Source organism: Engystomops pustulosus, chromosome 5 (genome assembly GCF_040894005.1).
Source record: "Engystomops pustulosus chromosome 5, aEngPut4.maternal, whole genome shotgun sequence".
NCBI lineage: Eukaryota > Metazoa > Chordata > Amphibia > Anura > Leptodactylidae > Engystomops > Engystomops pustulosus.
This window is the reverse complement of record NC_092415.1, coordinates 39,519,025-39,541,091: the sequence shown is the minus strand read 5'-3', so window position 1 is coordinate 39,541,091 and position 22,067 is coordinate 39,519,025. Positions and strand designations below refer to the sequence as shown.

General features: G+C 39.2%; 1 protein-coding gene across 2 annotated transcripts in view; it reads left to right on the top strand.

The window, feature by feature from the left end:
• The window catches only part of CRISPLD1 (cysteine rich secretory protein LCCL domain containing 1), a 79,602-nt gene that overhangs the window by 33,777 nt on the left and 23,758 nt on the right, over nucleotides 1–22,067 (top strand). The window contains exons 3-12 of one of the 2 annotated variants that reach the window (XM_072151691.1): nucleotides 6,539–6,657; nucleotides 6,737–6,869; nucleotides 9,906–10,021; nucleotides 10,472–10,572; nucleotides 12,170–12,352; nucleotides 13,645–13,705; nucleotides 14,109–14,175; nucleotides 16,831–16,961; nucleotides 18,497–18,540; nucleotides 19,435–19,507. In XM_072151691.1, coding sequence (XP_072007792.1) covers nucleotides 6,539–6,657; nucleotides 6,737–6,869; nucleotides 9,906–10,021; nucleotides 10,472–10,572; nucleotides 12,170–12,352; nucleotides 13,645–13,705; nucleotides 14,109–14,175; nucleotides 16,831–16,961; nucleotides 18,497–18,540; nucleotides 19,435–19,507 — 1,028 coding nt within the window. The remainder of the gene's footprint in view (nucleotides 1–6,538; nucleotides 6,658–6,736; nucleotides 6,870–9,905; nucleotides 10,022–10,471; nucleotides 10,573–12,169; nucleotides 12,353–13,644; nucleotides 13,706–14,108; nucleotides 14,176–16,830; nucleotides 16,962–18,496; nucleotides 18,541–19,434; nucleotides 19,508–22,067) is intronic. The other variant, XM_072151692.1, reaches the window with a different exon arrangement.

Below are 22,067 nucleotides of genomic sequence, written 5' to 3'. Positions count from 1 at the left end.
TGGAAGGACCGTTTTGCAACTGACAGTGAATTAAAGAGAAAAAAATTGAGCTTCCTCAGTGCTGCTATATCAATTTCAGGCTCAACCAATGTTTGATCACAAATTAATTTTATTCACAAAGTATCAATTAATGAACAACGCGTTTTGGGGGTGGACCGCTCCCTTCGTCAGGCTCTTAAATATTCTACAAATACATAATAAGAAAATGGCAATAAAAACTGTGCTAAAAAGTAAAAACAGATAAAAATGAATTGGAATAAGGTAGTGGTGTGTCTAGAACTTAACTAAGTGATAACTAATAACTAATAAATATAGCTAACTAATAAATCTAAACACATATAGGCACACCAATATATAAGATATTAGCAGTTAAAATGTCAATGACTTGTTGTGTATCACTGCATTCTAATCGTGTGTACATATGTGTACCGTTTGGTGTGTACATATCACATATATGGAATTCCCCAGATATGACATTGGTTATGTGATGTACATCGTTTTTTGTCCTTACCGGGATCTAGTTGGAGGAGAATATTGCAGCTGTAATCTAAGAGGAAATCGTTAGTGACCAATAAAAGTAAATTAATATGTGGAGGTTGCCAGATAAATAGAAACAATATACAGGCGGTCCCCTACTTAAGAACACTCGACTTACATACGACCCCTAGATACAAACGGACCACTGGATATTGGTAATTTATTGTACTTTAGTCCTAGGCTACAATAAACAGCTATAACAGTTATCACAGGCGTCTGTAATGAAGCTTTAGTGTTACTCCTGGTTCTTATGACAACTCAACATTTTTAACATCCAATTGTCACAGAGACCAAAAAAGTTCTGGCTGGGATTACAATGATAAAATATACAGTTCCGACTTACATACAAATTCAACTTAAGAACAAACCTACAGACCCTATCTTGTATGTAACCCAGGGACTGCCTGTATAAATAAAAGATGTATAAAAAATATATTCATATTATATTAAACACATCATATTTTTAAACAGGTCATATGTTTCTGAATTAGTGACCAGTACAAGTAAATTGAATCACCAGAGAGAAAGAAATAATATATGCATGTAAGATAAATATCTAAGACAAACACATATGAGTTCTACGTGTTGATATGTTTCCACTATATATTGATACATTCCCAATATACTGTATGGGTATTAGACACATATGCAGGATACAGGAGTTGTGCTGGACTGTACCATAGTCCCTTATCTGTTGAGCAGCTGATGTGTTGGTGCGGGGTACGTGGCTTACCACGTTCCACTGCAGCAGCAGACCCTGTCACTGGGGATTCTGATCAGAGTTGGACTGGGTCTAATTAAACCCAGCAGCTCTTTAGATCGGACGTTCACGTGACCCCCGAGTCTATAGAGCCGGCGGGCACGCTGCCTCTGCTCCTCTATGAATTGCGCTCATTCAGCATGATGCTGTGAGGAGCAGAGAAGGGAGAAGCGATAACAAACTGCATCTCCCTTCTCCTTAGGGTCTCCATGACTCTGACACCCGGAGACCGGATCCTGCTCCCATGAACCCGTAGAAAACTGCAGCCACATCTAAAGACGTCGCTGCAGACTCTGGACCTCCGGTCCGAGAAGAATTAAAGTAGATGGCTGCACATTTGGTGTTAGTAAGGAGTGAAGATTATGAAAGGGCCTTGTGGGATTGTTAGAGAGAGAGGATATTAGTGAAATAGACCTGTTTAGCGAGGTGAAGGGCAAAGCTTCAAACGTGTGCTTAAAGGACACCTATCATCAGGTCTCTGCCACTAGTCCTGTCACCTCTACCTGTTGGAGCAGCTCACAAGGATCCCATCCCAGCCTTTATCTAGTTATTTCATACATTATTCATTGTAAAATCATCTATTCTTTATCATGTAAATGAGGCTGGTCACATGGTCAGAGGCAGTGATGTCACCCCTGTTACCCCTCCCCTCTCCTCCCCCTGCTCATGTCTGTGTGTAATGTATAGTAAAGCATTGCTAGTGTGTGTGCTGCATCTGCTGACATGCTGCATCCTCCTAATATACAGGAGAGAGACACAGACATGAGCTACACATGACTCTGACATGTTCTGCTATAACATGGCTGCAGCCTGGAGCTGCTGTACCTCTGCTAAACACACACATTATACAGCCTCACATCATTATACAGGCTGTCAGTCATGCACTGGGGGTGTGGCTGTACCTCCCACTCATGAATAGAGTGGACAGCTTGAATATGCTAATGCTTCATTGGACATTTCACAGGTCATTTGCATACAGCTTTAGGACCTCGTTGCTTAAGGTTACAGGCATGTAGAGGGATAATGAAGGGATAGGGGCAATGCTCTCTAATGGCAGTTTATGAAAATATATTTAGTTTATGGGGGTTATTTTGCATGACTGGTTCTCTTTAAATCGGTTAAATCTCGTTACATTAGGTCTTTAAGCATAAGTAGCTCATTAGCTAATATGAGAAAGATCAAACCTATATAGTATTTCTTTAAGAATTTATATTTTTTTGCATTTTATTTTTAGTTTTTTTTGCCATTTGTTGTTTTTTTAATTCACTCCCCATAAATGAGATCTATGGGGTATTGTTGGTATATATACCCATTGTAAAATGGACTGGTGTGGTATTTGGAAGCCATTGGCCTGGCTTTATCAATAGGGAGGCAGAATTTTGCAGTTTGCCTCAGTAAAGTGAAAAGTGTACAAGGTTATTGAATGTGGCTCATCATTAATCAGGTGTCCCTTGCACTGCTTGCGAAGTGTGAACCAACTTTTTTTGGTGCACCTTTAACATAGAGTGTGCGACTCAATTCTGTTGAGTACAAGTTATATATGTGAGGTACAGTCCAAAATGGCACCGGAACCCCCCTTTAGGTACAGAATTTTGTGGCGCACTGCAGCCGCAACACAAAACTGGTGCAAACACGTCATAAATATATGTCCAAGCAGTTTGCATATTCTTTCCAGTGCAAGTCAGACAGAAAACAGGTGCAAACACTTAATAAACATGGGCCATTAAGTGCAAATATATCATTTGAGGCTGACTTACCATGGGAAAATGAGTTTAGTTTTTTTAACTTTTGTGATAAATATATTATTGGGGAGCAATTGCAAGCCAAGCTGTAAAGTTCTACCAAATCTGATCCCTTGTTTTTCCTCCTCTGATTTAATGCAATTTAACAGTGGACAGATACTTTTTCAAGTTAGAGAAACTGCTGAAGAGGTGAGAAAAGTTTCTCTGAGGCCAAGAGGACAGGTCTGGTGTGAGGAACAAGGGCCAAAATAAGTATAAAACAAAATATAAAACCCTCTTCCTGGATCTAGGGGGGAGAAAAAAATCAACGAGCGGGAAATTGCATAAGTAAAAGACATTGATGAAAGAACAAGAGAGTATACCTTTATTAGATGCTGCCTCTACGAGCAGAGAGGGAACACTACATACAGTATATTTAATGGCTTGCCCAGGACCCTCACAAAGTCCTTTTTATAAAGCAGATGTTTCAGAGAACATAAAAGATATTTCAGTGCATATGCTTCTTAATATTTGGAAACCAGACACAAGGAGGATAAATTGGCACCATATGGTGAAGGTGTCAATGATCCTGCAATAGTGACAGACATATTAATTTGCATGTTAACTATAGCCAACTTAAAGGTGTTGTCCCAACTTTTTATTTTATCACCTAACCAAAGGATACCGGTTAACAGGAGCATAACTACAGGGTAGTGGGGTCCGCAGTGTCAGAGGGCCCAATCACCAGACAAAATAGAATTAGTTAACAAAACAAAAATAATAATTCTGTCACTCACTCTCCCTGTCTGTCTCTCTGTCATTTACTCTCCCTGTCTGTCTCTCTGTCACTTACTCTCCCTGTCTGTCATTAACTCTCCCTGCATGTCTTTCTGTCTCTATCCATCTTACCTCACACAAAAGCATCTTATACTGATTACTGATAGCAACCAATCAAAGCTCTGAGCTCATATTAATGACCTGTGGCAGAATAGCAACCAATCACGGCTCAGCTTCCAACTTCCACAGCAGTAGTCTGTATATGGCACTACATTTGTGTGTATATTTGAAGTGTATATGCTCTATACGTGCATGAATTAGTGTATAAATGTGTGTGTATGAGTGAAGAACTGTATGTGAACTGTATTCGGCATTTGAAGCCTGCTATGAGGTCCTGCCTCTTTTAGTTACGCCCCTGCTGGTTAACAAGGTGATAAGAAGGGTCTGACTAATTGGACCCACGCAATCAAGAGAACCAGGACTCCTGGCAATCTGGATAATGGAGGGTGCAGTGGTAGGACCAGCATAACTCCTGCTGCTCCATTCAATAGAATTGGAGTGTCAGGAATTGACAAGCTCAGCACTAAATTAAATAAATTTTAAAACATTTTTTGAACTGCTTATAGACCTTGTTGTCAGACTTGCCTTGTTAATGAAAGATGAATTGTAAAATAAAAACTAAAATCACATCCAAAGAACAACATCCTTTACCTATACGCAGCAGTAAAATACTACAGCCCTGGTAGAAAGTAATACAAACAATTACTTCTCAATCTCAAACTTGTAAGAGGCTCTCTATCACCTCCGGGTCACAACTAGGTATGTGGCCCAATAGCTGGATTGTTCTGCATTGTAAAAAACGTCTTTCGTGATAAAACCGGCCTGATTTCTGAGAAAACTTTTTTGGTGCACCACTAAAAATGCCTGCTAGGTCAAGACTAAATGATAGGTACTGAATTGTAAGAATTCACACCCCGAGGTGCAACAGAACTTCTAATTTGCATATGATAATGGATATTTTTGGTATAAAGGCATGGTAATGATGTAGAACACACTCAAACGCCATAGCTTTTATTCATATGTGACCTGGTGTATCTAATAACATTAGTAGCAAATTTTGAAATACTAGAGGTTTCTGCTTCTTATTCAGGGGTTCAGAGTTTACATGTTGTTACTTATTTTACTGTTTGAATTCATTGTCATAAGGGAATATAGATCCAGGCACCGTGACTGTGGTAATCTTCCTATATTTGTAATCCATGGCTTCCTTCCTTCTAAAATCAATGTGACAATTATGTTAATGAGCTATAAGGGCTCCGGGTGGCGATACTGGGCCATTGTTTGTGGCTGGATTTACGTCCCCTCAGATGGCTATGACGCTCGGGTTTGGTACGTGAGCACAATGGGGCACATTTACTTACCATGTCCGTGGAGTTCACCGAAAGTGCATTGTCCAATGATAGTACACTGTGCCACGATTCACTAAGATTGTGCGCCCCATACTGCATGTGTTGCTTATCCTCTCAGGTCTGCCAGAGTTCACCTTCTTCCTGGCGCATGTAAGTGCATTGTCTTGCGACACATTTTGAAAGTTAAATCCCGCGCTCACTCCGAATCAGTTGGATCGTCCGATTGCGCCGCCCCCCCCATTTCTGTCCCATGGAAGTAGCGCACCTGCGCCCAAAAACGATCGTGTGCGACAAAATCTCAGTGCAGACACCTTTTTAATATCTGTCCAAGCCGTGCAATCCCCCAAAACAGCAAACAGTCTGATGAAAGTGTGATCCGCGACCCTTAGTAAATGAGCCCCAATGTGTGCTCACCATATCAGGCCATTGCAACAAAAAAGATAGAGCAGACTCTATCTTTGTCCGTAAAAATGGCCCTGCAATGCTATTTCCAATGGTGAGGGGTGAGTGCAGGGGGGTCTGGCACTGTAGGAGGAGTCTTAGTTTCTGTCTGGTGAACTATGTGTTGGGGTATTGGCCTGTGTGCCCCCAGATAGTGCTCCGAGTGCCACCTCTTGCACCCGTACCGTTCACCTCCACTGCTATAGATCAGTTGGGGCACTAACAATAATTAGCTGCAGTGGCAACAGCACTCCAAGCGAGTGACGTCACATCTATTGGTTACATGGCCTATTTGGATGAATACAGATGAATGAGGGTAAGCTGCAGTAACAAACTCAGCCAATGTGAACTGTAGTGCGCTGTGAGTGATAAGTAATCAGCAAACAGGCCAAAGCTCTCGTCCGATTTCTGTAGTCATTTCACGTCAACAGTGGTCTTGCCAGTTTCACACCTCCATCATAGCAATGACCTAAGATAGGATGTAGATTAGTCTTCGAAAACCCCTCAATCTTTGCCTTTTCAATAATGCAGAGGGTTCTGTAGCGTAAATTTAAACCTGAAATAATAATAATAATATAAATAATAAAACCTGAAATAAATTGGAAATGAAAACCAAAATGTGAATAGATGTTTTTGTATCCAGGTGGCAACCAATATGGACCACAATACAGTTCCCACAGGTGTTACCAGTGCTAGCAATTAGTGGCATGTGCAGTATTTTCTATGCAATCTCTATGGTGGTCCATTTCAGCCTTGGTTCATGGTACTAGACTACATTTAGTAAAAATACATTCTACAAATTCTTTTGATTTATAAACCCGTCTATGGCAGAACCAACTTGAATCTTGTCAGTGTTTTATTTCATTCAGCTAGAATCTCTTTTTTTTCTAAAGGTCTGGGATACAGAATTGGAGCGATCTGCTGAAGCATGGGCTGAGACTTGTCTATGGGAACATGGTCCTGCAAATTTGCTTCCATCAATTGGACAGAATTTGGGTGCCCATTGGGGAAGGTAAGACAATTATCTATGAACGTTAAAAGAATCTGAAATGTATTAAAAATTAAGACTTTTGTTTGTACTTCCTATAAAGATACAGGCCACCCACTTACCATGTCCAGGCTTGGTATGATGAAGTCAGAGATTATACATTTCCATATCCACAAGAGTGTAACCCTTACTGTCCATTCAGATGTTCGGGCCCTGTATGTACTCATTACACACAGGTATGTTTTATATAATAATAGCCATCAAATAATAAGTAAGAAAACATTTGGTGAATAAAGTATTATATTTTACTTAATAAAAACATATTTTAAATGAGTATAACATGTCCATAAAATGTTAATGGGTAAGGGTGTGATCCCAATTCATATATTGATACAAGGAAATACAGAAAGATGCCAAGCACTCCTCTCCCAGCAGCTGGTGTGAATCCCAGTGGTTGGAACTGTACGCTTATAATGATTTTTCTAAATTCTCATATGGTATTTTCTGTTCTGAAAGTATTTGACAAAAATCTTTCTCACCAGAGGTGAAGTGGGCAGAGACTAACGTCTTCCTTTACTTGCCCTAAAGCTGAGTCTAATTCAAGTTGCCCACAGATCCCATGGTGCCTTGTGTTCTCTCTAAAAGTAATTTAGCATTAAATCCATTTATCTTCCCACAAGTAAATCCACTGGAAACTGCATAGTGTACATACAGGATGTATATAGTGACTAGCCTAGCAGCTTCCATCAAATAGAGAAGCAGGGAACATGTAATAAGTGGTAGAAATCATAAGTCAACCAGTTACATGAAGTGTATAATCTGTGCTGTGTGAGTACTAAGGGTTAGTAGCTTTCCTGCACAGAGCTCATAATGCAGAGTACAAGGTGGGGGAAGGCAGCAGCATGATGTAAAAAGAGAGACAGAGAAAGTTCTGTAGAACCATAGATTGGGATGGAGGGACTGATAGGGAACAGGGGAGATATTGTACCCCACTATTCTGTGTAGGAGATATCTGCATCCACAGTTCTTTTCTCACTCTGTCACATGACCTCTTCCTCTGTGAGCAGGGAACAGCAGCCCCTGATCTCTTATGAGACCATAGATTTGTTTATAAGACTGACTCCAGGGCTTGTCAGCACCAGGGCCGGCGCTATGGGTAGGCAAAGGTGGCAATTGCCCAGGGCCCCCTGAAAGGGGAGAATCTCTTCTTTCAAATGAATCTTGAATTTTGTTTCTAGGTGCCAGGGATCCAGAGATATTCAGGTTTAAAGTGAGAATATCAGGTGCCATTTTTATATATAAAAATCACTCCCAACGGCAGTTCAACATCTCCATTTTCCTAAAACTTAGAAACACAAATTTAGATTCATATAAAAGAGGAGACTCTCTTCTTTCATAGGAAAAAAAATTAAGGTTCTATGTGTCACAGAGCGGGAGATATAGCCCTCTGAATTGTCCCCCCCCCCCCTCCAGATTCTTAGCCAGCGGCTACAGGGAGCATTTGCTGGACACAGGAGCTGCTGCACCTCACAGATAATGGAAATATTCACTTTATATGTTACTACATTTTGAGAAGGGATAATATCAACTAATATTCATGTTTTTAACCCTTCTCTATGCAGAACTATCTAAGAACACACTTTCTCTCTTATTCCCTTTTATTTTGTGATAGTTTTTTGTTGTTGGGAAAATTGACTGATACGATGAACATTCAAACCCAGAACATGTCCATAAAGCTATATGTAACACCAAAAACACACACATGTTCTGGAATAAAGTTTTTATTTCCCACCATCCTCCATTATTTACACCTATGTTATGATGTTTTTACTCTCATTCTTATGAAGCGGGGAGGGTTCTGTTATTGTGCGGATAATACATTGGCGACATCTAAAAGTGACTTTATTATCTCATTAGCTTGGTTTATGGATATATAGTTATTTATTTGGGTGACCATTGTGTAAGGAACATACAATGATAGATTTGTGTGAATTTTCTAGCTGAAAAGCAGATAGATATCTAGTTATTACAGTGTTAGTGATATTATGATGACTCGAACATATCAATATGGGACATTTGTGAACTCTACACATGTCCATGTATTACATTTAGGAGATGTGAAGGTAAATAGTTTCTGTTTGGAGCACATTTTTTGCCATCAAAGTCAAATTTTAAGTATTTTTTTGTAAAATGTTTCATTTCTAATCAAAGTTGCATGAAGGCGCCTATGTCTATAAACTCTTTGATGCTATTTTGAAAATCAGCTATCTTCTATAAAATTCTCCAAAATTACAGTTTGTTTTACCATACTAAAGGGAGCCTCTTGCTGACTGTGACTGGTCATAAAATAGTTTTATTTTGGGGCCCCACTTTTAGTTTTGCCCAGGGCCCCACTTTGTCTAGAACCGGCACTGGTCAGCACAGACAGGAATCGCTGAAGTAATTTGAGCAAAGAAACTGCTGCATATAGGTAACAAAGATAGAGGCAAAGTTGTTTTACACCCCAAGAGCTATTGATTTGTGGGGAAAAAAAACTTAACAGTTGTACATTATGAGTAGATGTGAGTAGAAAGCTACATGTACATTCCAACTATATCCAAGCTGTAATTTCTGTCAAAACTGCCTTGTTCCAAAACTATTTTAATTGACATTGTCTTTGGGAATACTGTGTATACTGTGGGAATGGGATTGGATTCTCTTTCATCGAAAGGATGCAATTTCATCTTTAAGTATACATTACGTCTTTGACTGTAATTAACAAGGAAAACAAGTGATCAGCTGCTGCGGCAGAAAACTGCTTAAAGACTTTCTGGTAGTTAGTCTTACAAATCATACTGTACGTCCCTTTAAAACCATGAAAAGTACAAGTGTGGGCCAGCAGTAAGCCATAATCTCTAACATTTAATAGTGATGATCAGACCCGAACCGCAATGTTTGGGTCCGTGCTGAACATTGCAGGTGCTGGTACCCAAACCTGGACATCAACCAGTTCGGGTTCATCATATGACCTACTTCCCCCATGGTAACACTAGATTGGTGCTGGTACCGATCATGGGTGTCAACTCAATGATCAATGGATCCCATGGATCATTACTCCCTGATGACATTATTTAAATGACTTTGCCAGGTGAGAGTTTGGGTTTGGTAACCAAACCTGAACAGGTCTGCTCATCCCTAGTCTTTACTCCAGACATACCATATTGAAGTTTTATTCATATAGTTATCATGATGTTGGAAATGATCTTTGTGTTATTGTTTTTTTTTTTGCTCAGGTGGTTTGGGCAACAAGCAGCAGAATTGGTTGTGCCATAAATCTGTGCCATAACATGAATGTTTGGGGTCAAATATGGGCAAAGGCAATTTATCTAGTGTGCAATTACTCTCCAAAGTAAGTAAATTTATAACTAATTGTAATTTTGTACAATGTACATATATTATGGAGGTAAAAATGTTACACAAAGGGGTATTCTGATATCCATAATTTGGTAATTGGTTGAGATGTACAATAATCACATTGGCCCCATTGTTCATGGTAGGAGGGGTCCTTGTACCTTGGATTTATTTATCGGAGAGTCAAAAATGTCAAGTGCTTGGATATCTCCTGCATTTCTATTAAAGCCGCCATTCATTTGGGGGTATAAAAGAGCACTGTTTTCATGGTCAGCAAGGATACCAATACTGAGAAGCAAGTTATCACCTATCTATAAATAGAGGATAATCTTATATGACCAGAATACCCCTTTAAAGTATGGAATAAATTCACAGTATAGTATAGTGGTTCACATTCAAAACATTTACAATCTAAGCAGTAAATTAATACTGATATTTCTTTTTAAAGGGGAAATTGGTGGGGCCATGCTCCCTATAAACATGGCCGCCCTTGTTCAGCATGTCCACCCAGCTATGGCGGAGGTTGCAGGGAAAATCTTTGTTTCCGAGGTACAGTATAGTGATTTTATATAAAAAGAGTATGATTATTCAAAGACTTGACTTTACATCTGTAATAGATGGTCTTTCTATTGTCGTAACTTTACTGTAGGTACAATGCTCCAAAGATACCCTCCTCTTACAAAAGTAGTATAAATTGTAGTGGTAGCCATATTGTTTCTGTTATTGAGGGAAAAAAACTGTTTGAGTCAAGACATTTTCTGGCAGTGACATTCAGAGAACTGGTGTAAATACTGTTTATGAATACGTACAAAAAATATCCTATTATAGCATTAGTTTTATACATTGATACATTTCTAATAACACATATGTAATATGCACAATATCATACATGTGTATTAATTTCTTATATTTTTATGCACATTCTTTTTAGTGCAAGCTGCTTTCACATGTATTTATAAAGTGTCCGCAACACATTTGTGTCGTGGCTGCACCACACCTGACGCAACACAAAATTCTGCAACTGAAAGGGCTGTTCTGGTGCTCAGTCGGACTGTGCCTGTTCCCTATGTTAAAGGTGCACCAAAAAAGTGCACTCTGTCAGAGCAGTGCAAGGAGCGCCAGATTTGAAGAATTCACAAATCTACAAATCTGTTGCACTCTGCACACTACATGGGGCAATGGCCCCCATTTATTAAAGTGTTTGTACCAGTTTTCTGTCTGACTTTTCACTAGAAAGAATGTGCAAACTGCTTTCACATGTATTTATAAAGTGTCTGCTCCAGTTTTGTGTCTCGGCTGCTCTGTGTCTGACAAGACAGAAAAAATTGCACCAAAAGGGGCACGTTGGATTTGGCGTCACATTTATTACTGACGTGTGCCACAATTCTCTTTGCACCACATTCTGCATGGAGAAATGGTGCAGACTTCCCGAGCAGTGCAGGTGGCGCCAGATCAATGAAGAACGTGCGCCAGTTTTGATGAATCTTCTGCACCCTGCACACTACACAGGCAATTGCACATAGTACAGACTGCACTAGTTTTGATAAATGTTGGCCACTGTGTACATCATTTTATTAAATATGCAAAAGGTAAAAATAACCTGTACCTGTATTGTTTGTCGACTCACTTGGCTCTTCCTTCTGGCTAATAATATTTACCGATTGCTGTGAAAGGCCCATGTATCTGGGGTCGCTGTGTATTCATACAGTATAAGCCGTAGTTTGTAAGACATTTCAGCACTGGAGTCATGCCTCCTGACATGAGGATTAATGGCCATCTTGATGTCCCCTGGAGAAATAGTTTGGTGGTCTCACCTCAGTCTCCAGTGAACCAGAGTCTTCTTTTTTTAAACCACAACTAGTAATTAGGTTGAGATTTACACAGTTGGCAGTCGTGTAGGGAAGATGCTTATTACTGGTCTGGCCATGCTTGTTCCTAGAGATCAAACAAGGTCACTTGAGTGTGTCGAATGTACTTCTGGGACGAAACCCAACATACATTTCTTCACACAACCTCAGCTATAACATCTTCTTAAAATACACCATAAAGTGGGATTTAACCCTAACCAATATTGTGTTTATGTTTATCTAAATATATAGAAGTTGTATGTGTCGGGTACATGTCCACATGGTTGTTTTGCTCTCAGCAGATGGTACAGATTTGCACTATCCAATGCCCGAACCTGAGGAAGAAACCAACGAGATTGAGAGACAACGTTCAAAGGCACTTGACACAACCTCACAGAGTAGAGCGCGAACTCACTCCCCAACGAGTTCTACCCGGACTGACAGTTATGATAGCAATGAAGTCATCAGTACTGAACAAATGTGTGAGTTAAACATCTTAACTTTACCTCTACGTTCATTTCACATATTCTGATAATTCTGTCTGTTACAAGTTTATCAAAATTATTTTTTATGTTACCACTTATTGTTACCATTATTGTATCATAACTAGGCCAATAGAGAGACCCCTAGTATTTCAGTGGGATAGTTAGCCATAGGCAGGATCAGTTTGATCTACCACCACGGTCAAAGATTGTAAACCAATCACACTTACATGCTGGTGTGTGCCCTCTCTGGCAGGATTTACTCATCTTTTAGTTTCTTATGCCCTTTCTAAAGGCTTTATAATAAAGCAAATGACCCTGATGGACTACAGGCTCAATTAACAGCTATGGAACCCGGACCCCTCAGGCTCATTTGATTGATATTTAGAGCTTTAAAAAAAACGGGCAAAAAAAAAAGCTAAAGGAAGAGCTGATCCTGCCAGAGGGGCCACACACCAGTATGTCAGTGTGCTTGGTGTACAATTATTCATCCTGGTGGTAGATATCCTTTAAAGACCTTATTCAGGAAAAAAACCCTAGTGGGAGAAGTGACCAAAAAGAAAAAGAACTTACGAGTCCTTCTTCCTATACTGGCAAGGGTCAGTGGCAGAGCTTTAGCCAATCAGTTGATCGAGGGAATCTTTTAGGATAAATGGGGACACAAAACTAAATACAGGTCTTCGTGGACCTCGAGTTTAGTGTCCCAAATCGCCCTTTAAGTATAAGTCTTTGGCCACTATAAAACACAAGTGCTAATACAAACATAGAGATAAGATGCATCAGACTAATCACTAGTGCTCCTGGCATCTGCAACTTGCTTCAAAGAGTTCTTTTTCAAAGTAAACACAATTAAAAAAAATAATTGAGGGGGATTTGAGACTTGTTGGTGGTTTAGCCTTGACAGGTTCCCTTTAAGTTACAAGTAACATCCTGTAGACTAAGAGCACTGATCGGTATAAACTGGTCCTGTGATCCCTGACACTTAAGGTGGAGTCATCAGTGCCGATGACTCCACCAATGCTGTTTTTGGACAACCTTGTCTTGATCCTCAGGGGTTTCTCTTGGATTTATGGAAAAAAACTCTAAACAAATACATTCTGGGGGATCTTATTACAGGTGCGCTTTAGCCTTCTTTTATACAGGCTCCATTCTCATTATAGTTTTATTCTTAGTTCATTTATATACTGTTTAATAAAGTTATAAAGTTTATGTTATGTTTACATTGAGCTATACTGTCATTCGGTTGTTTACCATGTGACATTTGACAGTTATTGTTTTTGTTACATTTGCAGCTCAGATTGTGACTTGTGAAGTCAGACTGAGGGATCAATGTAAAGGGACAACATGCAACAGGTAATTGAACACCTACAAATACATACAAATACTAAGTTGTTATGGCCACGTTTAAAGCATTACTTTTATTATATAATATCCAGGCCTGGTAAATAGACAATGTTAAAAATTGCTCATTTACCAGTAAATGGCTTTTTATTTCACTGGAAACTTTCAAAAACATTGGATCTGTTCATATCAGTTTTGTGGATAAAGCCATTTTAGGATGCAGGAAAGTGTTGTAAAGACCTAGTTGATGCTACACATGTACATGTATCGGCTTACTGAAAATGCATCACTTATTAGTAGGAAAATTATGCATAAATTTAATCAATCTTTAAATAAATAACTTTACTTGTTTTGGAAAAATGGCACTTTTATACATTTACTTTGGAGAATTATATTACATTTTACTTCTTTTTAGATATGAATGTTCAGCTGGCTGTTTAGAGAGCAGTGGCAAAGTTATTGGAAGTGTATTTTATGAAATGGTAAGGAACTCTTTTTATACAACTTTTTATACAACTCAGTATCATATTTTAATTTATCACCTTAAAGTGGACCTGTCCGGTTGATTTAGGACCCTTAAACAACTACAAGTCCTTATGGACCTGGGCTTTAGGGTCCCAAATCTGCCTTTTTGAAGTTTTCATATGCAAGTAAAATACATTTTTATAATTAGCCATATGTGAGCCCGATGAGACATATCGGACTCACATTAGCAGGTCCTGTGCCGGCGCCTCTTCTCGGGAACTTACTGAAACGCACAGGCGTGGAGAAGGCAAAGGACGAGGTGAGTATTAAGGTTTTTATTTTTTTACTACATGCCAAAAATTCAAACAGGAGAATATAGGACACTAATCCATAAGGACCTGCGAGTGGTTTAGTGTCCCAAATCGTCATTTTAAAGTCACCGGGGGGTATTTATCATTTTCCTGGCGCTAGGTACACAGCATATGATGTAATCCATGCCCTGCCTGGCGTAGAGTTGTGCTTTATCCTGAGCCCTTTCCTTGCATTGGCCCACTCCCCCACTGACCACGCCTCAGCTCCATGCCTCCTTGGTGTGGATTTGGCATAAATGGAAAAATAATCAAATTTTTGGTGTAGCACAAGAAGTTGCGTTTATTTCAGACCTTTACATCAGCCTCTATCTCGCTAAAGTTTTCCAGTAATGTAAAAAAGGGACGTTAGCAGTAATGTCTCCATTCAAGGGTTTTCTGGTTGATCTTTATTTGAAACAAATATTATAAAATGTGATACTGATTCATGACCAGCAGTCATCCTGATGCCAATGTCTTCATCTGGTTGTCCACTTTTAACAAATAAATGTTACTGTGTATATATAAAAAAAAGTTATCCAAGATTTCAATAAACTTTCTGTATTAATTGCTCATGGTTTACTACATCTTTGCTTGTTGACATTCTATAGGGATCTTCATTGTTTACTTCCTGTGGATAAAAGCACACCTGTGTGACGTCACATGACCAGGAACTGTTTTTTATCCACAGGAAGTAAACAATGAAACTTCCTATAGAATCACAGCTTTGAAAAAGGAGAAGGAGGAGTTCACTGATGTAGAACATCACTTTATTAGACTTTATTTTTAATTTTTTTGCTAAATTCTGAACTTTTTCTTTAGTATCAGCAAGATACTCCTATTCATACTATCTCCTCGGCATGTTTAGCAGTTAAGGGCAGATTGATTATGAAATCATCCGTCTCAGCCAAAAAGTCTTCTCATTTCCATGGTCAGCTGATTGTCTAGGGGTCTTGGATTTCTAATGACAGCTGTAGTTTTGACGCTGGAAAATCTACAACATGGAATGTTTATTTTTCTTTTGTAAGACAAACTTCATGACTATTTGTTTCTTTTTCACAATATATAGCCATTAGAGGTCATTAGAGGGTTTCCATATTTGGATAACCCCTTTCTCATTCAGTACTTCTCATCAATAGACTTTCTCATCAATAGACTTTCTTCAACTATAACCTCATGCTGGCTATTTAATGGACTGAGATCACATGGAGATGACTAATTTACTGCTAATCAGCATAGATTGGGAAATGATTCATTGGGGAAGATTTATCATAAGTCTCCTACAGCAGAACTGTTCTAGTTGCCCATGGTAACCAATCAGAGCTCAGCTTTCATTTTCCTACAGCTGTTTATAAAGTTAAAGCTGAGCTCTGATTGGTTTCCATGGGCAAATAGAACAGTTTTACCTTAACTTGATGAAAAATCTCCCCCAATGACTGACACAATAAATAGCTTGGTGATAATTTAAAAATATTAAAAAAGTAATACTTATCTCTGGCCATATCTCAGGTCAAGAGTGTGTTGGTGTACAGAAGCTCAGTGGTGGTGTCATGTCAACATCCCACATCCACTACGTTCTCCTACGGCCACAGCTGTCTACTACATATTCTAACAGAGACCAGTGGTAATGTTAGATGCATCACTGGACCAGAGAACCAGAGAACCAGGGCTTTTTTATTATTTTGAGACACTGAGGCCAATAGTACAAGCCTTTAAGAAACCAAAAAACCCTGGGTTCAAGTCCCACCCAGGTCAACATCTGCAAAGAGTTTGTATGTTCTCTCCGTGTTTGCGTGGCCTTCCTCTGGGTCCTCTGGTTTTCTCACACACGCCAACACATACTAATAGGTTGATCAGATTGTGAGCCCCATGGGGACAGGGACCAACTTAGCAAGCTTTGTACAGTTTAGGGCAGAACACAAAAGGAAGACCCTACCATCAGATCTAACTTAATAGATAGACCTGATGGTAGGTTTCCTTTCAGGAATGACATAGCAACAACCAAGGATTAAAGAAACAGTTTAGGGCAGAACACAAAAGGAAAACCCTACCATCAGATTTAACTTAATAGATAGACCTGATGGTAGGTTTCCTTTCAGGACTGACATGGCAACAACCAAGGATTAAAGAAACAGTTTAGGGCAGAACACAAAAGGAAAACCCTACCATCAGATCTAACTTAATAGGTAGATTCCAGTTTGTAGGTTTCCTTTAAGGACTGACATAACACATAAGATCTATTGTATATCCATGCTGTTTTTGTAGTATGCGTCATATATTTAGAGATTGTTATGTAGTTCACTGAGAATATTCTTTTATTATCAGCAATCAAGTATCTGTAGAGCAGCCATACATTCTGGAGTGATAGATAATGAAGGTGGATGGGTAGATGTCACGCGACAAGGGAGAAGAAACTACTTCATCAAGTCTTACAGAAATGGAGTCCAGTCAATTGGGTGAGTTTTACCTACAAATAACTTTTTTTCTGTCTGTAATGTATCCTATAGACTTTCATTTCAAATTAATAAAAGGCTTGTCAAGTTTTATAGCATTGTTGTAGTCTTCATGTGACTAGGGGTTGTACGATTACGTAGAAATCATGCCTTATTTGGCAAATAATTCACTTTTATGGATGTTTTCAGATATGCGAGTAATTCATTGGCAATTGTAAAAGTACCGGTGATTTCCGTAGGAGTCTTTCTACCATGTGGTTATGTAGGATCCACAGATTCTCTGCCATGGACTTCAATGTTATACAGTATATGCGATGTGGGAAAGTAGACTTCATAGATAACCTGGGCTCAGAAGCCCCTCTGCCACGTAAGCAGGCAGTAGTTTTATAAATAGCTCATGATATTTGAGGGATGCATTCAGGGAATTTTAACCTACTATTCATTGGAAAATGGCTATTAAAGCATTGTTACATACCATAGCGTTAATATTCTCGGATAATTCTCTTGCTAAGGTCTCCTGTATACATATACTATCATTGCCCTTACTCATACACAGGGCCGCCACTTGGAATTTCAGGGCCCCTGAATAAATTTCATGTTTTCCAATCTTATACTACTATACCACATCACATATTTAAGATTAAGACTATGATGTACCCTGAAGGTAGTGCACAAAAACAGTAATATTAAACAATTGTTGCATAGAAACTTTAGCTTAAAGGCAACATGCCTCCATCTTTTACCCCACTAAATTATCAGGTCAGGAATGAAATGTTCTTTTCTAGAATTCCCTCTTTTATGTAAAATCTCATCCATTTACCTCTCCTCCAAAGTTAATTGACAATGAGCAGAGAAGAGTCCTATTTTACCTGCAATGAGTAAAGATTAGAGGCTACAAGTGAAGGTCATTTCAGGTGCCCCTATCTTCTGTTCTATAGCACCTAGAAGCATGTCACTGATGTCATTTTAATATAATTCAGAAAACTGATAGAGTCATAGACAAAAAAGAGTCCATTGTCTGAGTTGGTTGCAGTATGGGGAAGAAATGTGAAATGATGGAGGGAAGGGGAGCTTTCAGGTTGAAGTGGGAATGTGGAGGTAAAAGCAGTGAAAGCCATAAACCAGGGGGCACAGCATGGACTGACATCAGGTGGGCATCAGGGCTGCTACATATAACAAAGTCTTGTGTAGTCAAGGCACAGTAATGCATAGAGTATAAAAAAAGACTGAAAATCAAGCACAAAATGCACAAATTGTAAAATAAAACTAAACAACAATGCTTGCAAATGTATAGGCACTTCCGAGCTTCAAAAAAGGAGCTCAGAAGCTTCTAGTTCCTGCCATAAAGAATGCTCTAAAGCTCCATCTGGATCATGTGGAGAAGCCTGAAGAAATAGAAGATCCTAGACATAAATAAATGTCAGGGGACATCTGAGAAACTCATCGTATTTTACATAGATTTGCCATACACAAAAATGAGATGTTTTTGGTCATGAAAATACCTGTAATTTCTAAACATATTTTTTTTTCCCCAACAGCAAATACCAATCTGCTAATTCTTTTACGATGTCTAAAGTAACATGTGAGTATCTTGGTGTGAAGTCATTTTGTTTGCAGCTAAAAGGAACCTGTCAGCTAAAAAAACAAGACAAGCTTTACATACTAAAGAAAAACTGTCCCTAGCCCTCTTTCATTAATGCCACTGTCAAAATCCTGGAAGTATCAGAACATACCGATAAGCTCCGTCACACTGTGGCCCTTATGTCTTATCGCCGGCCATAACTTGCAGTGCTCTGGCGTATTCATGAGGGGGACATCCAGGCACTCCCCTCTCTTCTGTCTCTCCGCCCCTCCCACGGTAGATGCCAGCGGTGACTGCAGCATTTCGCTAGGCTTGATGCTGCAGTCACCGCCCCCTAGACGGCCCCCTCATGAATACTCTGAAATGCTGCAGTGTGGCAGCGCTTATCGGTATGTTCTGCTACCAGAATGATTTTGACAGTGGCATTAATGGAAGAGGACTATATCCTGTTTTTTTCCCAGACAGGTGTCCCTTAAATGGTCACTTTTCAAGAAACTTTTCAAGAAACTTTCAACAAATCAATCAAACTAGTAAACACAAGAAACATATTTTCTTTAGAATAAAACCCATCTTCTTCCACTAACTGTAGTTCTTATCACTTTCCCTGCTATCTTAAAATTCAACTTTTCACTTTGCTAATTTACAGAAGCTTGCTCAGCTGTCCAATTACATAGATGTTCAATGCAGACTATAGGGGAGGGGCAGCAATGAGTCACAGCAGCTAGGTCTCAGTACAAGTGGACTGCAAACTAAAAATGCAGACTACAGAAATGATAAAGCCCGGCATAGTGCTTAGAGAGGTTACTGTTTCCTTCAAAGTTTGTTGAATGGATACTGATGGTTTTCTTTAAAATTTGATACAATAATTACATGTCTTTTCTTTTCTTTATGTAGTTCAGGCTGTGACATGTGAGACTACAGTGGAGCAATTATGTCCATTTCAGCCTCCAACTTCACATTGTCCAAGGTAAGATATCTCATGTGTTGATGTCATTCTCTTGAATTATCTTAAATGTGTCGAGCACACTGATGCCCATATGGCATTAATTCAAAGGCTCATTCATGGGCACTGTAGGAATCCCTAGAGGGGTTTTCAGGGACTTTAATATTGATGGCCTCTCCAAAATCAATCAGTGGTGGCCCAGCTCTCTGCATCCCCATCAACCAGGTGTCCAAAGGGTACAAATAGTGATGAGCAGACCTGTCAAAATTTGGGTTCAGTCTGGCCCCCCCACCAATGTACCTGTGATCAATGCCAACATCATTCACTGGTGTTAACTTTTTAAATGCTGCTGGCAAAGTCATGAGCAGCATTTAGGAGCTGACATTTTGACAGCGCTGTTTGCTGCCATTTTGGGGAGGATTGTCAGGGTTTAGCCATTTAAATGCCTCTGGCTACTTTGCAACAGCGGTTGATGCCCATTGCAGGGGGGTTTGAGCTGGGTCATCTCAGCACTAGTTAAAAATTGTTAAAATGAAAGAAAGAAGAAGACAACGGTGGCATATGTGAAAATTTGATTGCAGTAATGGATTTTTTCATTAAAATAAAATTTGCTCACCTTGTGCATATGTATATTTGGGCACAAATGCAAATAATGATTTCTTGGTGAATGCTGCACCTCAAAAATATGTGATGTGGTAAGTTAGTATAATATAGTGGCGGGGAGATAATACTTGTTCAGCAAATTACAATGCTTGATGCTGAAACCAGCAAAGAAGAACAAAAATAATTAGGTTTGAAAAATATGGATGAACTGACCCATCAATTTGTTAGAAGAAATTTCAGTGGAGTATTTTTTCAGTAATTACAGTAGTAACAGTAATAACAGTACAATAGCAATACAATATAATATAACAATACAATATCATAAACAATTTTTTGTCAGCCTCCCAGAAAAACAATGCATGGACAATAAACCTCCTTATGCCTTCATGTAACCTTCATGATTAACCTTCATGCATGGTTGTAGGTCCAAGGGTGGTAGGTCCAATCTTTTTCCTAGTGAAAAAAAAATTACAAGGTGGATTTTCACATTCCTTGAATTCACATTTGTAATGTAGCCTAATTTATTATGACCTCAAGTTGCAGATTTTTATGCCAGTAGAAAATGATGTTTTTGAGTCATTTACAGTAACACCGGGGAATACTTTTGGGAAGGGTGGTCTATGGCAGAATAGACAAGAAATTAATGACCTGCGTCATTAGTCAATCAAGAAAGGAAATGATGAAGGCTGAAAAGGAGGATGAGATTTACAATTTGGAGCCCCTGGGAGTGCAATTTATGAGATCAATTTCCCAGAATTCTTAGCTTACTGTAAGAGTTCAGGGACAGCTGGAATACTATGAGTGAACTATTTCAGCCTACAAATTTACAAGCAGTTGTCACATTCAATGCTGTAATTATAATTACTGTTAAACCTCACCTTATCCTGACTCAAAACTTTATTATTATTACAATATATTTGGAAATTTTATCTTTCCCAAGACTTTGTAGCCTCAGGTCACAGCGATAAATGCTTTAGAAGCACTGCTAAAAGCACTAGTAATAGAGGGGGTTTCTTACAGTGGGGTTGACGGATGTTGCCTCCAATCTTATATTGATGACCTATCCTATGGATGTGTGAACTTGGAAAATCTCTTTTAAGGTGGCCAGACACATGCATGGCTCACCATAAGTACGTGTCCTTGGACCAGCTGGCCAAGCATGTTTTCCAGTTCTTGACATCTATGAAATAATAATGATAATAAAGCTTTATTTCTATAGCAGCATCATATTCTTCAGAGCTTTACAGATCATGGGTTACACAAAGACATTACAGAGTAATAACATAACCAAATGAAACAATAGGAATAAGAGTCCTGCTCACAAGAGCTTACAGTTAGGGATGAGCAGACCTAAATGGAAAAGTTCAGGTCCTCTTGGACCCAACCCTGGACTTCATTAGAAGTCTGGGTCTAGGTTTGGTAACGACAGGGAGGTAGACGTGGATTCAGATCCGAACTTTGCTGCTGGCACAAATCACTGTTTAAAGGGAACCTGTCAGCATATATTGACCTAACAAATCACAACCAGTGTGTTAGCAAGCAGCTTAACACCTTCCAGATCATGTTTCTTTCATGGTCCAGTGTGGTGGCATCATCCAGAAAATCTACTTTGAAGTGAGATGTAAACTGGTTGTATAAAGACAAGGAGGAGGGAATTATAACACTGAAGTCAAGCTCTCTCTTCTTCAGACAGCTCTTTTCACTGATGGTTCTGCATCCAGAGACATCACTAACCATATTTCCTGAATTCTGATGCATGATGTCAATCACAGAGGGGGAGGCTTCCAGAGCTCCTTTCACCACACTGGACCATGACAGAAACAAAAACTAGAAGGTGTTACTCTGTTTATTTATATACTATTAGTGGTTCATGGCAGGTTCCCTTAAAATGTTGTCAGCAAAGTCGCCTGCAACATTGAAGGTGATCTGGCAAGTGTGTGCCGACGTTTTGGGGAGACAGGTGGAGAAATCAGTGGAGGTG